Below are 20,463 nucleotides of genomic sequence, written 5' to 3'. Positions count from 1 at the left end.
GCCGGAGGGAGATATACACCGGCACCCGGTCGGAGACGATAACGTAACTCGTTGCGGAGCTCCGTCACTTCACAAGACACGGGAAACCTCTGTTGGTCTGGAGGAGCTGCAGCATTTATTTCTGCACAAACGTCCACTGTACATTCACTAGATATTCTCAGAGCTACGAAGTCTTCGGCAGTGTGTAGTGTCCGTGCATGCACGTGAGGTGGAGCGAGACAGCGAGAACAAGCGCAGTGTGTGACTGAAGGCAAGCAGGCAGAGGAGCAGAGACTCCAGCCACACGTGAGCGCGCATATGCGAGCACGCATATGCGAGCACGCATATGCGAGCGCGTATGGGATCCCGACCCGGTAGATTTATACTTGTAAGAAGTTACAAACAGTCCCTTTAAAGGGAGATTTGTCAAGTATTTAATACTCTTATCAACATGGGAGTGGGCAAATATGCTGCTTTATGCAAATGTATGTCTCAAATCATAGCATGGCAAACTGCAGCCCAACAGGCAACAACAGCTGTCAGTGTATCAGTGTGCTGACTTGACTATGACTTGCCCCAAACTTAATTCTAATAATAATTATTAATTATCATAAAGTGTGCATGTCTTTAAAGGGGAGACTCATGGGTACCCATAGACCCCATTTCCATTCACATATCTTGAGGTCAGAGGGACCCCGTTGAAATGGCCATGACAGTTTTTCCTCGCCAAAATTTAGCACAAGTTTGGAGTGTTATTCAACCTCCTTCGCAACGAGCTAGTATAACATGGTTGGTACCAGTGGATTCTTTAGGTTTTTTAGTTTCATACGATGCCAGCATCTTCACTCTAGCGTTTTTGTGAACGCATTATTATCCCCTGACCTCTGACAGCCCTAATATACATATATATAAAAAGCAGCAATGACCGACAATAAGGAATAAAATAAAATGTCTGTATACAAGTCTATATATTATCTTTTAGTGTCTTGTATTAGGCCTACTGTTCTTGTAGCCTATTATTAAATAAAGCTAAAAACAGGCTAGGCCCAATTGACGTGTTTACTTTTTCTTATGGCTGTCAAAGTTAACGTAATAATTATACGTTTACGCAAATTCATTTTAACGCCACTAACTTCTTTTAATCGATCTTTTAAAGGTTGTAGCGGGCTCAGTTTTAAAGCTGGAAGAAGATACTGGCATCATATGAAACTAGGAAACCTAAGCTCACGAAGGAGGTTAAATAACGCCAACTTGCGCTCAATTTTGGCGTGGAAAAACTGGTGTGGCCATTTTCAAAGAGGTCCTTTTCACCTCTGACCTCAAGATATGTGAATGAAAATGGGTTCTATGGGTACCCACGAGTCTCCCCTTTACAGACATGCCCACTTTATGATAATCACATGCAGTTTGGGGCAAGTCATAGTCAAGTCAGCACACTGACACACTGACAGCTGTTGTTAAATTTCTTGTATGCACTGTATATACTTTGCAAATAAATCTGATTCTGATAATGGTAGGCCGAAAAAGTAACACTCTAAATTACACTCTAAATTCCCATAATGGTACTGTTACAGGAAGTAGAATGAGCACTAAACAGTCACACACTGTAAATTCATATAGAGATTGTATAGAAAGTATTCATTAGTTTGTTTAATCTTTGGTTTATATCACCTATAATGAATGATCAGCAACTCTGCATTCATGATTTCTCATAAAACAGTAATTTGTCTAACAGATTAAAGACATTGGTTGTCTAGTTTTATTTATCAGATAATATTCTTTATTGTCCCAAGAGGAAATTTGACCCCTCCAAGTAATTTAGTTAGAAAAGTTTAATCTTGTTTTTATTTTTTTTATATGAGCATATGCATAATTATATATACGCATGGCCTGAGATAGAGTAAGTCCTATATATTAATGCACTATTTTATCGTTGCACGACATGTGATGTTTTGTGTTGTTCGTGTGGAAATTATTCCGTGCTGAAGGACTGCTGGTAGTTTGGACGCACTAGGACCCAGAGCAGACACAAATTAAGGACAACCAGCACATAAGAGGCTTAGTGCATCTAATCTATACTCCTACACACACACACACACAGAAACACACACACACACACGGAAACACACACAGCATTTCATAAACATCCCATTTTGAAACAAGCACGCATACACGTCCCCGAAGGCAAACACAGCCATTGTATTTTTCATTTAGTTTTCATTTTCTCCAAACTCTTTTATTCCCCTCGGTGACCTCAACTTCCATCCCACTCTGCTGGAGAACATTTCGCCCATATGCTCCGTTTCTCTTGTCCCATTTCATTAGCAGACGTGCATCACGCGTCCGAAACTCATTCATTCTAGACAATTATAGTAAAACAAGGAAACAATCTTCGTCATCTGTGTGTTAGTGAAGGTTTCATCAGCATGCTTTACTGTTAAACCAGCGGTACGACCACTCCAACAGATCAAAAATGACAAAAGGATTTTGGATTGAAATTGAATTGAAGTTTGACTTCAACACAATCATCATTCTGTTGAAGCCTTCTGTTCCCTTTTTATTAACAGAAACTACAGGCCTATAGCCTTTTTTTCTTTCTATTTAGTTTTACAGAAACTTGAGAGTAATGAAACAAAACTTTTCCCAGAATCCTCCCTGGTAAACCAGCCTTTGTTATGTGCATTTGATTTCAATCCTCTGTACGTGTGTGATGACACTGATGATTAAAACATGGATAGAGCTACAACAATTAATCGATTAGTTCTCAACTATTTATTTAATTGCCAGCTATTTTGATAATCGACTTATAAGTTTGAGTTCTCTGATTCCAGCTTCTTGAATGTGAATATTTTCTGAATAGTTTCTTTACTCCTCTGTGACAGTAAATTGAATATATTTGAGTTGTGGACAAAGCAAGACATTAGAGGACGTCATCTTGGGCTTTGGGAAACACTGATCAACATTTTTCACCATTTTCTGACATTTTATAGATCAAACAAATAATCGTTTAAACGAGAAAACAATAGATTAATGGACAATGAGTAGGGCTGTCAAAGTTAATGCGACAATAATGTGTTAACGCAAATTTGTTTTAACGCCACTCATTTCTTTAACGCATTAATTAAATCGATCTTTCGTAGCAGGCTCAGTCTTAAAACTAGAGTGAAGATACTGGTATCATATGAAACTAGAAAAACGTAATGAATGCATTGGTACCAATCATGTCATACTAACTTGTCGTGAAAGAGGGTAAATAACGCTCCAAACTTACGTTACATTTTGGTGAGGAAAAACTGGCATGGCCATTTTCAAAGGGGTCCCTTGACCTCTGAGCTCAAGATATGTGAATGTAAATGGGTTGTATGGGTACCCACGAGTCTCCCCTTTACAGACATGCCCACTTTGTGATAATCACATGCAGTTTGGGGCAAGTCATAGTCAAGTCAGCACACTGACACACTGACAGCTGTCGTTGCCTGTTGAGTTTGAGTTTGCCATGTTATGATTTGAGCATATTTTTTATGCTAAATGTAGTACCTGTGAGGGTTTCTGCACAATATTTGTCATTGTTTTGTGTTGTTGATTGATTTCCAATAATAAATATATACATACGTTTGTATAAAGCAGCATATTTGCCCACTCCCGTGTTGATAAGAGTATTAAATACTTGACAAATCTCCCTTTAAGGTTCATTTTGAACATAAAAAATGTGTGATTAATTTGCGATTAATCGTGATTAAATATTTTAACCCACAGCCCTATTTGTCAGTAGCATCCCTCCTCCTAATCATGTGCGTTTGTGTCTCCATTATTGCCGCCACATCCCAAAAGACCCAAAACGTAACACACACACATGCATTATATAAACCCACTAACACTTTTCCAGCTGTTAAGCACCTCTGACATCATGTTGTTCGATACACACACTGTATTTTTGTCTGTGTGTGCACACACTGTGTGCTTATAGTGTAATGTGTGTGTGTGACAGTTACACACTCACACATACACACTCACACACACACGCACAGAGTTCAGCCGATTTATCATAATATGCTTTATCTGAAAAGTAAGTATCTTACCTCGGGATAAAGGGAGGAAAGAGGGGTTTGTGGCCAGATTGACAGAGGAAGGGTGGATGGAGAGAACCGAGCGCTCGCTGCACGGGGACAGAGAGCAGGAACCTTCGGCTCTGTGGCTGGATCGATCGCTATTGATAAGGTAACGGAGCATTATGGGAGCCTTTAATGCCTGACTGAGAGGGCCACAGCGGTGTGTGTGTGTGATAGAGAGGCAGACTGAGTGAGAGGCAGATCAGGAGGAAGGCATGTGGTGTTTAATGTGAGTGGAAGTCAAGACTGTTACTGGAGGAAACTGGGTGGAAAGTTGCAGAAGGAAGAGAAGAAGAGTGTGGTGATAAAACAGAGTAGAAAACAGTAGAAGAAGAGAGAGAGGCAGATGGGTGAGGGGGGGTATGGGAGGGGCACTGGGACAGACGTAGTCTCAGTTCTCTGAGGGTCTTTACGCCGTGAATTTATCTTCTGTTGCTTTACATTTAGTTAATGATACGATGTCATTTTACAATTCTGTGTTTTAAATATTTATATTACTGCTGCAACTGTCTGTATACTCATTTAGTTAAAAATAGTATGTGTGTGTGCATGTGTGTGTGCATGTGTGTGTGAGTGTGTGTGTGTGTGTGTGTGTGTGTGTATTGAGGTCAGAGTGCGTTAACTCCTCATTAAAGTGATGTGAGGATTACTCTGCGTGAGTCCGGGTCAGACCATGTCTCTCTCTGCACAGCAGCAGCGCTACTCTTCCATCTACACTAACACAATATGAGATGAAGGTCCCGGATCTGCATATACAGGTTACATTAAATGGCCCTGCTGTTAGACTTCCATTACTGAACATGCCTTTAGTGTGGGTATAAGTGTGTATATGGTGCAGGGGGATGCGTGTGTGTGTTGGTTTAGTAGGACCTGGGTTGTCAGCAGTGTGTCATGGGTCGAGGCTAAAGATAAACTCTGTGGTCGCTTATATAATGATGATCTATTAAGTGTACAAGTGTATATAAAGTGAGCATATATATATATATTTAACCTACGGGGTTATGTATAGATGTAGAACAGTTTACTAACTACACCGTTAAAAGCTTAATTACGTAAGTTTGTTTTTCATTAGCTGCTCAATTTCACATTAATAATGTAGTGCACATTACAGATCTAAAATATTGGTATGTTTATAATTTTACTATTAAATCTGTTTTATATGCACAAAAAATATTGACCTGTCCACGGCCAAGATTTGCACAAATTACTCCATATTATTTTCCAGTCATCCTCTAAGTACTGACTATAGAAGTTAGTTGTAATGACTTTAACAAAGTGATTAATGAGTACTTATTTATGGACTAGAAGTTAAAATAATCCTCCTAAATGTAAATATATGTTTAGTATCTTTCCCTACATTTATTCTTTTACATAATTCAGCCTGTTCGCACAAAAATGCAAATGAATGACAAAATAATTATTAGCAAGGCATTTAGCGTGCAGAGAACGCCTTTCTTGCTTTTGACGCGTCATTTGTACGCCATGTAGTCAGTACTGACTGAAATGTGAACACGTCCGCGTAAATATGCTACACTCAGAGCTAGTGACGTAGAACAAAAAGCGACAAAGACCGCTTATGACGGGCGGGTGGGGGAGGTAACAAACACACGACTTTAAACCAGGAGACTAGCGTTTTGTTTTGCAAATTATATTTGTGACGTGTTTTCTGTACTTATATTGCATTGTTTCTATACGTATTGTACTTTGTTTTTTTATTTTTATTTTCTTTTTTTTGGCCCGCCACCACCCTGCCTCTTCGGAGGGCTAACTTTACTTTGTATTTATTCTGTTTTCAAATTAGTGGCCGATGAAGGAAAAGAAAAGTGATAATACTAATAATAATAATCATAATCTTAGTCAAACAATATTACTTAAAAAAAAAATAACAAAAACAAAAAATCAGGGGTGAATAAGCCGGCCACCTTGACAACGTTCAAGAGTGGACATGGACGCATATATGTAAACAGACAAATATCAACAATAACAGAAAACAACCAGCTAACAGACATCGAATATAATAGAAAATAAGGCCCATTTTTTTCCCTATATAGTATTGCACTTAGTTTACGTACTAATTTAAGGCCAACCATGTTTTTCCTAAACCTATCTAAGTGGTTTTGTTGCTTCAACCTATGGACGTTACCGTAGTTTTTTTGCGTGGCGTAAAAATGACACGCAAAATTAATGCATCCTCATGATGCGCCGAATATCCCGTGTAATGTCGTGCTATTTATACGCCTTCCCGTGCATAATTTATTACTGAGATAAAAACCTCAAACCCATTCCAGTGTTTCACCTAATTCATCTGCTTGCAACTTATTTTTATATGTTTTTTTTGTACACACTTCTAGCTTTTAATAAGAAATACTTCACTTTTGCAGCAGGGACATGCAGCTTTGTATAATAAATTACCAGCAAAATGGCCACAAACAGTATTTGGTCCCGTCACTTGACGGCCTACGCTCAGACAGGGTAACGTGGCTCCCAGGGGGACGACTGTGGACCATTGTTTTAGTGACCCGTTAGTAGTTATTTCGTTGGCTGAGGCGTGTTAACCAGCTGAGAGCTGAATGGTTTTGGGAAACATTATTCTCTGTCATTGTAACAAATTTCCCAGCATGCATCGTGTCTGTGACCATGAGTTCATCTGTAAATAATGTCTGGCCTCAGCATCTTGATCAATTTCACAGACAGTGGACCCCCTGCTGCGTGGATGTGTGTGTCCTGCTGTCTTCTGAGAGGAGACAGACCTCTAATCCACCGCAGACAGCAGCAGGTGGTGTGTGCGTGTGTGTGTGTGTGTGTGTGTGTTCACTGTCATCATTTAGCCCCCTCCTTCACCACTGTCTGGGGTTTTAGCAAGTTAACACCTGTTCATGCCCTCATACTCATACACTTGTAATTAGATAAGATGAGCAAACCCAGACTGTTATCAAACCATGTGAACATATTTTATTCTAATATTTGGAGTGCATCAAATGTTTCTGTACATAATAATATACTATAATAATAATATAATAATACCTCAATGAAAGAGCTTGCATCAATTATCTACTGTAATGAAATGCAGCTCCAACTGGTTATTTATGAGGCGACTTTTCTTTATAGTTAAATGATTATTCACTGCTAGGGCTGGGCAATATGACGATATACTGTCCATATCGTCAAAATGATATTAAAATGTCTATCGTATATATTTTTCTATATCTTTTCTATGGTGATGTAGGCCAGGCCTATATTTATTTGTTTTTTTTTGCTATAATTTCTTAAAACATTTATGTTCATTTTGCACTCAAATGAGAAAAAAAAGTACTTTTCATTTGTCAAGTATTTAATTCACACAGGATAATACAACAATAAGCTTTACCATGTTGTTATTTCATATAGACTATTTACTGAATTATGAGAAAACATGCTACATCATTATATATATCGTTATTGAGATATTTAATGACCGACATCCTGATGCAAGTTTTTGTCCATATCGCCCAGCCCTATTCACTGCTAATTCATATTTATATGTTATTAGAATTCATGAAAGAAATCTTCTTAAGGACGATTTATCAGGTCATAAGTTCGGTCAAAACCAACGACTTAAAGTAAAAGAGAAATAGAGATTTAAAATATAAAAATGGACAGTGTTTCATTAAATAATTTAAAACTTATTGCAATTTATGTAGTACAACATTTTTTAAATGTATTATTTATTCAGCATTTAGACAGGCAGGTGTATGGACAAGGTGCAACACACGCACAAACACACACACACACACACACACACACACACACACACACACACGGTCTTCAACTTGTTAAAACAAAGCTCATATGTGCATTCATGCGTGGTTTCATATGCACTGCCTTATGAAGGACTGTGTGTGTAAACCCCCTCTGGGCATGTGTTCTGTGTGTGTGTGTGTGTGTGTGTGTTCTGTGTGTGTGTGTGTGTGTATAGCGTGGTACAGTAGCTTGTACCCCCCCCCCACACCTACACACACCCACACACACACACCACCACCACCCGCCCCCACCTGCACCCCCACCACCCCATATGGCAGTAGACAGTAGTAATCATGGAAGTGGAGCAACAGGCCCTGAGCCTCACTAATCCTCTGCCACACTCCGACACGTGCCACACTGATGCATATACCCACCCTACACCCACACACACACACACACACACACACACACATGCATGGTTATTGAAGACACCATTTATGTACATTCATGCATGCATGCACACAATAGACACACAACATGCACAGCAACACACACACACACCAATGAATAGAAGAGAACATGAATTAATGGCCAGGTGGACTGACCACTGGTGCCTGAACAAACCCTGCATGGACTAACTTGCATCATTAAGAACAGTATCTTGTGACTTGCAGCCACTATTGGCATGCAGCACCCATAATGCACCATTTCTAACACTATCCACAGTTTGTTTTAAATTGCACACAATTTTTTTATGAAGCTATAGCGTGCATGTTAATTTACATGCTGGTAGAAAATCACAGAGTGCTTTTTTAAATGACAAAAAGCACCTTGCACACACACAAAAGCACACACACACAAAGAGTCACACACGCGCCTCACTGCGACACGTACACACACACAAAACCTTTTAACTGTGACGCACAAGGAGACGGGGCCACAATGGCTCTCTTATTGTTAATTGGCCGTTTAATCCCGAGGAATGCGTCTGATTAGTACTCGCCGGTGGGTCAGGATCTTGCTCAACACTCTCCTTCACAATGGACAGGCTGTAACAGAGATCTGGGAGCAGGCACACACACACACACACACACACACGGACAAAGGTGTGCACAAGTCACACAAAGAAACACACAATCAAGCATCAATACATGTGTGTGAGCCGACATGCAGTGGCCTCACATACCACCTGCGTTAACACACACACAAAGTGACCACACATACACAGCAGTACTCCCAGCAGCATGCAACTTCACTGTAGATAAGGTAAGGATGAACAACAGTCAGATGCAGAAAATATGAATTTGAGGAGGCCCTCAAGAGTCTCGTCAATAACTCCTTTAAAGGCCAGAGAGGTCTCACCGGAGAGAGGCAGAGAGAGAAATTGTTTTGCATATTAGAATGAGAACCTAGCTCGCCAGCTACCTAGCTCTCTAACACACACACCATCTATTCGACCATGATCACAAAATGCCATTTTCACAGCAGCCACTTTGACATGTAATTGCAGGGTAAACAGGTGTAACTGATACAATTAATTATGGTCCGGTTATATTAGTGTCACAGCCTAAATGGATCAGGGCCATAATCAATTTTTATTAATTACACCTGTGTTTACCCTGCAATGACATGTCAAAATGTCTGCTGTAGAAAGGGCATATTGACTATATGCTACACCACAAGGCTTTTGCACCACATCTTTCTTCTTCTTCTTCTTCTTTCTGCCTTTTGGACTCTACTCTGTCAGCACCTCTTCAAAAAAGGCCTATAAAATGTCCAGACCTTTTGATGGTGAAAATTCACACCAAAGTTCACCAAAGTAAGTTGCACTCCGATTTACTTCACATACAACGGTTCATATCTTAAAAGTTATTCCTCATTTTTCGTGCGTTTTCCTACGAATGTCCAGCAACACGTGTCAATTTCTGCTCGTTACATGCATAGTCTTCACAGGAAACTACTTGGTTAGGTTTAGGAAAAGATCGTGGTTTGGGTTAAAGTAACTCAGGAAGTGGTCGAAACTTAAATATTGGAAGTTACGTAACAATTAAATCAACGTAGACTTCTTGTTTCACACGGGGTGCGAACAGCAGTTTCCTCGGTGAAAGTCTGGTGTTTTTGGACACAGCCATCCTCTTTATACTTCCTGGTTCACGATTACGTGGGTTACATACAGTGCATTAGTTTTCGTAGGTATAACCACAAAACGGTGTATGAGAACAGCCTTTATACTTTGCTGCCGTTAAAGAAATCAACTGTTTGTAGTTTGTATTCCTTTAAAATTAATTTGTTTTTTGTGCAAAGTTTGCTGACTGGGCTCTGATGTTTGTTTTGGGGTCGAGGTGACGGGTGATGCTCAGTGCATGCTACAGTGGTCTGCACGCACCACAGAGTCCATCATTCCTCAGCATCTTCACTGTAGCGTGAAACGACTGAAACAAACGAAAGGGAATCAGAAATTTTAGAGCAGGAAGACATCTTTAACTGTTACCAGTAAGAAGAAATACACAGAGAGAAAGGGATGATGGGACATCGGACTGGTTGCAGGTGGATAGGTAGGGTCAGAGGTGATGTGTGTGTGCTTGTGCGTGTGTGTGTTTGTGTGTGTGTGTTCTGTAGGAGGTCCAGGCAGGCTGCATCGCTGCTGACACACTGCTGCTGGTAAATCCAGATTAGTGTGTCTAAAACAGGCCCACGAAATCTGCCACAGGGCCCCTAATGCTAGGACCGCTGTCACCCTCAATCACTCACACACACCTAATCCCCACGCCGTGACCCAACACACACACACACAGCCTGGCTACCCGATGCCCCGGGCCCATTCAGCTTGGCAGGCAGTCCCAGTACCAGGAGACACCAGCCACAGGGTCAACATTTCCTATCAGGGGAGGGAGGGAGGGAGGGAGGAAGGGGGTGATGGCGGAAAGGAAGGAGAATGTGGTGTGGACGAGTAGAAGTCTGAGGAGTTGTGAGGTAGGAGGTGAACAGGTGGAGGTAGTGATCGAGGTGAAGCGAGATCAGGTAGAGAAGTAGGGGCTAAGGTGACTGAGGTAGTGGAAGGTTGGGATTTGGTGAAGGGATGACAGGGAAGAGAAGTGGTATGAATGGAGGGATGTAGTAGAGGAGGAAAAGCACTGCCTAAAACAGAAAAACATTGAAATCAGTTTATTACTGACAGAATTTTGTTGCAACGTATCCTCATACGACGGTTCACATGATATCTTACAAAAAGTTATTCCTCATTTTTCGTGCGTTTTCCTACGAATGTCCAGCAACACGTGACGCACGTGTCAACTTCAACACCAATCTTTTCAAAATAAACTTACGTCTTTACAGGAAACATACTGGTTAGGTTTAGGCAACAAAACTACTTAGTCAGGTTTAGGAATAAGATCGTGGTTTGGGTTAAAATAACTCCGGAAGTGGCGTAACGTAAGTACAGAAGTTATTAGACAAATAAATCAATGTTGACTTCTGGTTACACAGAGTACGTACACCGGTCTCCTGGTCTGGTCTGGTGTTTTTGGACCCACCCTCCACCTCCTCCTCCCTATGCAGCGTTTGTCGCTCTTTATACTTCCTGGTTCACAATTATGTGGATTACATACAAATTAATTTCGTAGGAGACAGTGCATTCTTTTTCGTAGGTATACAACAGTGAAAGAGAACAGCCTGAATTTTTATACAAGACAAAGAAAATGTGTTAAAGTCGGGAGCCAAAACTGAGAAAATAAGAATTTATGGTGGCTGTAATGAAGATTTGTATAATAACATCTATGAAATGATTATGTGACAATATGAAAGGGGTCGCTCGTACTGACGAACTTACAGAGAATTATCACCTGAATCTGCAGCTTTACGGAGCTTTATAGTGAGTTTCAGCTCATCGTTTAGCTGTTCGGCCCACAACTGTGGCAGCTGTTTTAAGCTAAAAAGCTGTGAAAACCCACAAAACACAGCCCCCCCATGCACCAATGGCATGACCCATGAATAACATACAGTACATACAACTTCATGTCCACCAGTTTGATCCCTGTGACAACATGGAGACATGATGCACTGATTGCATGATTACAGTTAACAACTCTGGATGACAGTTTGAACTGTCAAGATCTCTCTTCCATGTTTCTTTTTCTGTACTCGTTGCAAAGTGGAGGCCTGTTGGTCTTATTATTAACACTGGTTCTCTTTTTTGTGTGTTCTCCCAGGTTATCATGTGCATGCAGTGAGACGAAAAAGAGAAAGACGAGACACATGAGACGCGCCCCTTCAAGTCACCAGTTAGAACACCAACCTCCTTTCCAAATCTCTTTCATGGTATTCAAAAGGCCTTTTAAAGGACGGGTCCATTATTTTTATTTTTATTTTTTAGGTTTTTATATCATTCTGTAGCTTCCCAGTGGTGTTCCTTGTGTATTCAAATCCAAACATTCAAATTTTGATCAAAGTATGCTTTAGTGTCAAAATGCTATTCTCCCAAGACCTTCTAAAAACTTTTTTACACGTGACCTGACGTAGGTTTTTGCATAATGACACTACAATATATACATCCTTATAGTCAGAGTATTAACGTTACAACTTAGATGGCGATCGGCACGCTCCCAGTTTATAGAAGCAGACAGGAGTACCGGCACGGAAGCTAAGCAAAGTACTGCTGTGTGGAGGCCACATTATTTTGTGTTCTGCGAGGTAAAATTATTGTTTTTGTGAATGGAGTCTGTTCTGGTGGCTTTGAAGACAGCAATATAAAGACTTCAGTTCCCTTTCGCAAAAGGGCTGTCTGACGGTAAGATAAAGCTGTGAAAAAATTCTAAATATAGTGCACACTTAAACTGATATTAATTATTTTAGGTGGCTAAAATACTTTTTCTGCTGCTCCCATCCACAGCCGCTTTACCTCGCCGTCAAACAGCCCTTTACAACGGGGAACTGAAGCCGTTATATCGCTCCCTTCAAAGCCACCAGACTCCATTCACAAAAATAATAATTTTATCTTTTGCAGAAAACGGGAGAATACATACAACCACAAAATCTGTACTATATTCAGTTATTTCCAAACTTATCACAGCTAACTTTGCATGCGTTCACCTTATTCATAAAATGATTGATGAGCTTACTGTGGTAACCTACGTCACTGCTTTTTAAAACGGCTGAGTGGGCAGATGGACCCCCAGTATCCCGTTGTTTCTATGGATAAACCTGAAAACAAATATACAATATGTGCAAAGTATACGTATCTAACTAATATGTCTCTTATTAGCTTTAGGCTACAGCGCAACACTTGACCCATGAAATGCTCGGGCCTGTAAGGTAAAGTGGCCACAGAGAAGAATTAAGCTAAGAGGCATATCAATGTAACTTAGGACCGTCTCGCACTAGTAGCTTTAAGGAGACTAGCGGGGCTTTTTGGTGCTCTCACTGATACTAGCCTCTCAGCCTAAATCCTAATTCTGTCTGCCAACAAAGTGAGCAACCACTATTTATAACTATCTCTCCTATCTGTCCAAGAAGTGAGTCATTGTGACAGTGTTTTTGTTAATGAACCTCCAATATTTGTCTTTTTTTCTTTTACAATGTTTGTGATCTATCTGGAATTTGGACCCGACGCCTGCAGAATAACAACATGCATCTGTAATTTGTGTATCTCACGTAGATACTGCAAGTGTACAATAATTGTAAAACTAACACACTGAATTCTGGGTAACTCCTTGTTTTTTTCAGATTTACCTCCACTATCACAAACACACAGAAAGGCTGTATAATAACTCTTATTCACATAATGCCTCACCCAATATCCTGCAGGTAAGTAAGAATAGAAAAAAGTTTTTGTTCGTGTTAAATCGAGAATATTGTAATAATATTGTATCTGTGTAATAAATTAAATTTTTGTTGTAAAAGTAATCAAATTCTGTAAATCCACAGCATTTTCCTTCCATTTTAATAAAGTAAAAGCTGTTCTCTGTCATTGTACGTGTTCGTGTTTACGTTTGAATATGTGTGTGAGTAGAAATGCTTCTACATTCAGATTGCAAGCGACATTCGGTAATTGAACAGGACATTGATCCGTATGCACAGATTGGTGGGTCACGGCGGTGGAAACTCAGTGACGGACACACACAGAGGCACACATAACAAGATGTCATGGCAGGGATTGGCTGTCTGACACACACACACACACGCGCAATCTCCGAATAGACTCGGAAGTATAATTGTTTACAAGAGTCAAAATAGGTTTCCCCAAATAGAAAAGTACACATAGAAACACTGAATTCTGCTCTGAAATACTCTCCTCTACTACTCAGAGGCAGAAACAACATTGCCATCTAGTGGTCATATGAAGTAGCTCAGGATAATCTGCAGTACAGAGGACAGAATGGATGCACGGTGAACATGCCATATGCATCTCAGTACGATATAAATCATAAAAAACAGCAACTAGCTAATTATTTTATTGTACTATTACTGTCTTTGCTGCTAAAATAACTGAACACATTGATATGTGTGATGCTCATTTCACTTCCTACGAGAGTATTTGTTATTTATCCCTGTGTGAATATCAGTGACTGCACTCCTGAGCCATCGTCGACTCATTTCCAAATCCACATTATTGTTTGGTGGAGTAAGTTGTGGATTCAGTCTTTGCCCCCTAGATCAGTGAACTGACCTTCTACCAGTCAACCTCAGGTAACGTTATTACCTCACTGATGCCATCTGCTGTTCAACAAGGAGAACGTTGTTTGATCAGGATATTTGGCAAAATTTGAGATATAAACCTGAACCATCTACACTTTCTTAAATATTTAATTTAAAGGGATAGTTTGGGTGTTTTGAAGTGGGGTTGTATGAGGTACCTATCCATAGTCAGTGTATTACCTACAGTAGATGGCGGTCGACACGCCCCCTTTGGGGAAACAGACAGTTACTGAGTTACCGCACGGAAGCAAATCAATGTACTGCTGTGGACGGGGCCGGTAGCAAAATGTATTTTAGCCACCTAAAAAATCAATATCAGTTTAAGTGTACGCTACATTTTGAATATTTCCACCGCTTTACCAGCCCTTCGGATTCACCAAAGTCACACAATAGCACAAACAAAACCTAACCAATGGAGGCAGCGGTAGACCAGCTACCCCAAAACAGACCAGTGTTTCTAGTCTTCATTCTGATTCAATTAAAAAGTAAAAAATCAAAGGTTGTTTTAAAGGGGTTGACAGTGAGTCTTTTGGTTGTTTTTATTGCAAATTTGAAAGTGTGGAGATGACAACAAGGCTGGTGTTATAAACATACAGTATTTAATAAGCTGTATGGCAAATATTCTGTATACATCCAAACAAAACCAGCTAAAGCCCACTAGAAATGTCTAGAAATGAAACCTATATCAATCTTAATTAACAGAGTTTCGTCTTCAGGTGTGCATGGTTAATCTTCCTCAACACACAGGTGTGTACTTTTGTCTTCAGACTGTCAAATATTGCTTCTAATAGTGTTGCTAAATTGGGCTAAATCAAGCGCACTGAAAATGAAATACTATGATGAGTCGCAATCTGAAGTTTGTGTGAAGGCACCTTTACTCCCGTTCTGAGATGGCAACCAGGTGGGCTTCTACCTCTTCCTCCAACAGCATCCTATAGGAGGTGAGGAGGGAAGACAAATGAAAATTGGAAAAAATAACCAGAGGAAAGGAGAGTAAAACAAAGAGTAAGGACTGTAATATGACTACGTTTACATGCACAAAATATTCTGTTTTCTGCCCTTATTCTGAAAAAAACCCCAATATTCCTACTAAGCTGTTTACATGGCTAATGGAATGAATATTCCACTAATATTCCCATTTACATGCAGCCGTGCATACTCGGATTAACGTAACTCGTGGCGGACTTGTTCGACCTTACGAACACAGCCTCCCTCTTTCATTCCTTCAACCACCTCTTGAAAAGGTCGGCGTTGCAATATTTGTGCATATCCAAAAACCTGTTGATATCCAAGTCTTTCACAATGTTTTAAAGTAGGTGTGTTTCTCCTTCTAACCAGAAATGTGAGCTTTTCTTTTGGTCATGCATCTCTGCAAACTGTCGGCTAGTTGGTTTGTGTACAACGTACAGAGCTGGCTGTAAACAGGCAAGAGGCCGTGTGCAAACTGCCATAAAAATCCCAACTGAGATGCATATTCTGAATGCGCTGTATACATGTCCAAAGAATGCTCCTAAAACCAGAATAACATTGGCATATCCCATATGTCTTAATCGGAATAAGGGAGAGATGTAAGGCAGATAATAACTCCAAAAACCCTACTTCAAAGTAATAAAATCCAAACAATAACAAATAAATTGTCTCAGTGTTTTAACTACACTAAAAAACAATGCACAGCACTGACAGCTACTGTTTGTTTTAGTCATGACATCCATCATTATTAGTGTGAATTCATCATACAACTCCTGACTACTTGAGAGAATAACAAACTAGAATTGTTGACTTGTGGTTGTATTCCTCCGCCAACCAGTCAAGTTGCAGTTTACATCCATATCTGTCGAAAATGTCATCACTTCATCATTTTATCCTGTTAGACATTTGTGTGACATTGTCATAATTAGCAAATGAAATCTTGAGTTTTGGCCCAAAACAGTGACCTTTTGAGTTTGATATTTGACCACCCAAATCAGTCTATCCTTGAGTCCAAGTGGAGGTTTGTGCCAAATTTGAAGAAATTCCCTCCAGACGTTCCTGACATATCACGTTCACAAGAATGGGTCGGATGGATGGACAACCGGAAAACATAATGCCTCCGGCCACGGCTGTCACCAGAATGGAGGCATAAAAATAGCCTAATCTCAGATAAATGTACAGTAGGTCTGAGTGAAGTTACCTGAACTTAGGTTTTTCCTTGGTGACCACGCCGATCTCCAGCTCACTGGCCTTGAAGTCCAAGGACAGGACAGAGGACAGGCATGTTATCGCCAACTGGAAAGAGAGATAGTTAGGTGAGTGTGCTGATGAGCTCAAACACATAGGAGCCTCTCTCGATGTTATTTTCACTCTACCTGTACTGTCCTGTCGTGGGTCAGGTCCGGCTTCTTCTTCAGCTTCTTCTCCAGGTAGCTGTTGGCCTCTATTTGTTTGGCCCCGACGGCGGTGGCTCTGAAGCCACAGTAGTAGCCTGCAGGGTCATTTTTAAACAGGACGGGACCCTTCTGGGGGTCCATAGCCACCATGATCATACCTGCAGAGAGCAGAAGAGGAGGACGAAAGAAGGTGAGTGCAAAACCTTCACATTATTATAAGGAAGATGTCCCTCATATTAGGAGAATTTACTGTATATTCAGACATTTTTCATTGATCCCTTGCACGCTCTTACACTTTAGTGGGATTAGATTAAATTCTGCTACCCTCGCTAGTCGGCACCAGAAATACTAGTGGGTTAAACTTAGTATTATTTTATTAATGTACACATTTAAATTACATATTGACATGTCTCAACTGTGGCTGTGGAGAGCCATCGCCACACCTCCTGCAGCAGCGGCGGCTCTCCGCTCTGATCTGAACTCATCAGCCACCTGCTCCACCTCTCCAAAATAGCGGCTGGGACCAGCAGTCTAGTTATCTCCAGGACAGGTCAACTGGATTTGCCAGCAGTTGGGCTGTATCAAATGTCATTTTTTACATGCAAATATTTGATTGAGGTTTTTGAATGACGCTTCGAATGTCTGTCGTGCTAGAACGCAGGTGCTTGTGGTGGAGTAAACAGGTTTTTGACCTTCCTAACTGAGCAAATGGAGCGGACACTGGGGACATATTGATTTCAGCGGCATTTAAAATATGATTGGGTTATTGAAAAATGTGATTAACGATTTCAATTTATAGATTAAATTGTGATCTATTTTGACTGTTTTCTGAGTGTTTTCTCACTTTTAGACTAGTCAACTAGTCCAAGTTTAAACTTCCGTTCAAATGTCAAGGATATTAGTCATTGGGAAAATCCCTAGAGGCAAAATAACGATGGAAATATGCAGTAGAAGACTGGTCCAGTAGCGCTGGGTACTCCCCATCTGTGAATGTGTGAGCAATTGTATTGCTCATAAAAAAAATTTAAAAAAAAAGGAAAAGAAAGACTGAACAACAAAGAGTAAGTTGTTGATGAAGAGCAGTATGAACACAGAAATGAACACCAAGAGGCAGAAATCAAGACCCCGACTCACAGCAGCCAAGTGGCCTCATTTCGGCGTTTTGTGTGTAGACCTGGGAGATATCGGCCAACCTGCGACACAACACGTCCGCCATGATGTCATAACCAAACTTGTATTTCCATTCTCCTGCTTCCACTCGTGCCCGGTGAACCTGGGAGCGACTGTCCCCTGCACAAGACAGAAGAGGGGAATGTCACCAAGACCTGTAACAGCTTATAATGCTCCATAAACAGTATATTACACCATTGCCTACCAGCTGTTTATCATCCTTATTTAAAGAAATTGAAAAAGCCAGGCTTTCTGATATGAAATAAAACAAAAGTTATCTTAATCCTGGTCACATTTGTTCATGGTCATTATATTAAAGTATCACAGTTACTTGAACAATGATACATACCGCCGTGCCCAGTCATCACACAGCCGATGCGAGGGGTTAGTTTGAACATGTTGGTCACAGTGGAAGAGTCCAGCAGCTTGTCCTGCGGTCAGGGAAAGGAAAAGGAAAGGAGTGTCACATCCAACTTAAGACACACCTCATTGTATCATTGTGCATGTGAAAATATGATTATGATTATAATGATTAGACATTGAAATTTACAGGGAATGGACAAAATACAACTTAGATTTTGTCCTGCCAAAATAAAAGTAGTCTCTGGCTTGGTAATGTGAGAGCTGGCTTTTTCATGGCAGCGTCTTGTTCATCAAGTCAGCAAAAAGCTGGAGTCAGACTCCTGTGAGGCTTCACAGTTTCGCTTGAACTCAGATCATCATCTTCGAAGTGTGTGTGTGTGTGTGTGTGTGTGTGTGTGTGTGTGTGTGTGCGTGCGTGCGTGCGTGTGTGTAATATCTTACAGGTATTTTCTTTTGTGCGACCACCACAACGCTGTCTTTCCCCCGGATCCCCACGGACGTCAACCCACTCTGGGAGATGGCTTTGAAGGCATACTCTGCATGACAGCACATGAGACACACAGACAGGACAAAAAAAAAAAATGTAAATAGAATAGAAGCTTGTTAATGCAGCAGTACAGGATTTGACATCCTGTTTATTAGTGGAGTGGAGAACTTTTGCTCCTTCACCAAAAACACATCAGTATTATGAAGATAAGCTACATTTGAGGAACAAAGTAGGCTACACAAATAATGAACATAACTACTTTAACATGTGAAATCATATCCAGAGTTGAACTTTACTTTAAAACAACGGAAATAACTTAACTTAAGTTTAAAGGGACTATTTGTAACTTTCAGAAATGCTTGTTAACATCAACACCTGTGGCCGTTAAGTCAACGAAAGTCAGCGTCGGGCTCGCGCTTGCTCGCTCTAAATAGACATCGACACCGGCACCGGCACCCGGTCGGAGACGACAACGTAACTCGCTGCGGAGCCCCGTCACTTCACAAGACACGGAAAAACCTATGTTGTTCTGGAGGAGCTGCAGCATTTATTTTTGCACAAACGTCCACTGTACATTCACTAGATATTCTCAGAGCTAAACTAACTCTTCTGCAGTGTGTAGTGTGCACGCATGAACGTGAGGTGGAGCGAGAACGCGCGCGTTGTGTGAGTGAAGGCAAGCAGGCAGAGCAGCAGGCAGAGCAGCGGTCTGAACAGCGTAGCAACACGCGAGTGCGCATTGGACACCGACCCGGTAGATTTATACCTGTAAAAAGTTACAAACAGTCCCTTTAAATAAATTTAAAAAAAAAAAAAATGAACCTGTGAAATCATATCCAGAGTTGAATTTTACTTTAAAATGAGTGTATTGAAAAAAATTACTTCAGGTTTAACCTACATATTAAAAAAGAGAAAACTTGGGTGCAGACTGTGATGCTAAATGCACTCCACCAGTAATCTAACCACTTTAGCTACATCATAGCATTTTATGTTTAGTAACTGTTAGTTGGTAAAGTTAGTAGACTTGTCTTGTGCAGCATTAAGTATATTCATAATTAACCTGTGAAATCATAACCAGAGTTTCATAACTTCAGGTTTAACTTGATGTTAACTTGGGTGCAGACTGTGAATCTAACTGCACTCAACAAGTGAGGAAGTCACTTTAGCTACATGATAGCATTCTTGTGTTGATTGCATTAATAACAGTAACAGTCAGCTGATGATGGTAGCAGACTTCTCTTGTGCAGCATTAAGTATATTCATGCTCCAGCTCTAAAAGCACCAGAGGAAACGTGTCTCTCTTTCTCTTACCGACTTGGTAGAGGCGGCCCTCTGGTGAAAAGATGGTGATGTGTCGATCGAAACCTGCATTAGTACCCCGAGACATGTTTCCTCTTCCTCTTCTTCCTCTTTATGACCTCAGATGACCTTCAACAAGTTATTAATGTATCTTTATATCGTCCTAGTGTTGTCTTTTAGGCGCTCAGTTAATAAAGAAACAGCATGCATGAGCTGCTGCTGCAAGATAAGCTGAATAGAGAAGGGAGTTTTTACTTTCTCTTTCACTTACAGCTCA

General features: G+C 40.6%; 1 protein-coding gene across 1 annotated transcript; it reads right to left on the bottom strand.

Annotated features, from left to right (window-relative positions):
• Positions 1-15,015: 15,015 nt before the first annotated feature.
• psma6l (proteasome 20S subunit alpha 6, like) lies at positions 15,016-20,444 on the bottom strand. The gene is made up of 7 exons (XM_037776155.1): positions 20,199-20,444; positions 18,842-18,936; positions 18,387-18,468; positions 18,002-18,157; positions 16,847-17,025; positions 16,672-16,766; positions 15,016-15,433 (listed from the first exon to the last, which is right to left on the bottom strand). The coding sequence occupies exons 1-7, from the start codon at positions 20,272-20,274 to the stop codon at positions 15,376-15,378; spliced, it is 741 nt and encodes a 246-aa protein (XP_037632083.1). The 5' UTR covers positions 20,275-20,444; the 3' UTR covers positions 15,016-15,375.
• Positions 20,445-20,463: the final 19 nt, after the last annotated feature.

Source organism: Sebastes umbrosus, chromosome 7 (assembly GCF_015220745.1).
Source record: "Sebastes umbrosus isolate fSebUmb1 chromosome 7, fSebUmb1.pri, whole genome shotgun sequence".
NCBI lineage: Eukaryota > Metazoa > Chordata > Actinopteri > Perciformes > Sebastidae > Sebastes > Sebastes umbrosus.
The sequence above is the reverse complement of the archived record's forward strand: the minus strand, read 5'-3'. Positions and strand labels throughout refer to the sequence as shown.

Excerpts from the sequence above, each read along its gene's own strand:
- psma6l (XM_037776155.1), bottom strand. The coding sequence starts at position 20,274 with ATGTCTCGGGGTACTAATGCAGGTTTCGATCGACACATCACCATCTTT. Across the intron at positions 18,469-18,841 it reads TCGCACAAAAGAAAATACCT|GACAAGCTGCTGGACTCTTC; the intron begins GTAAGATATTAC and ends CCCTGACCGCAG. Across the intron at positions 16,767-16,846 it reads CCCACGACAGGACAGTACAG|TTGGCGATAACATGCCTGTC; the intron begins GTAGAGTGAAAA and ends CTCTCTTTCCAG.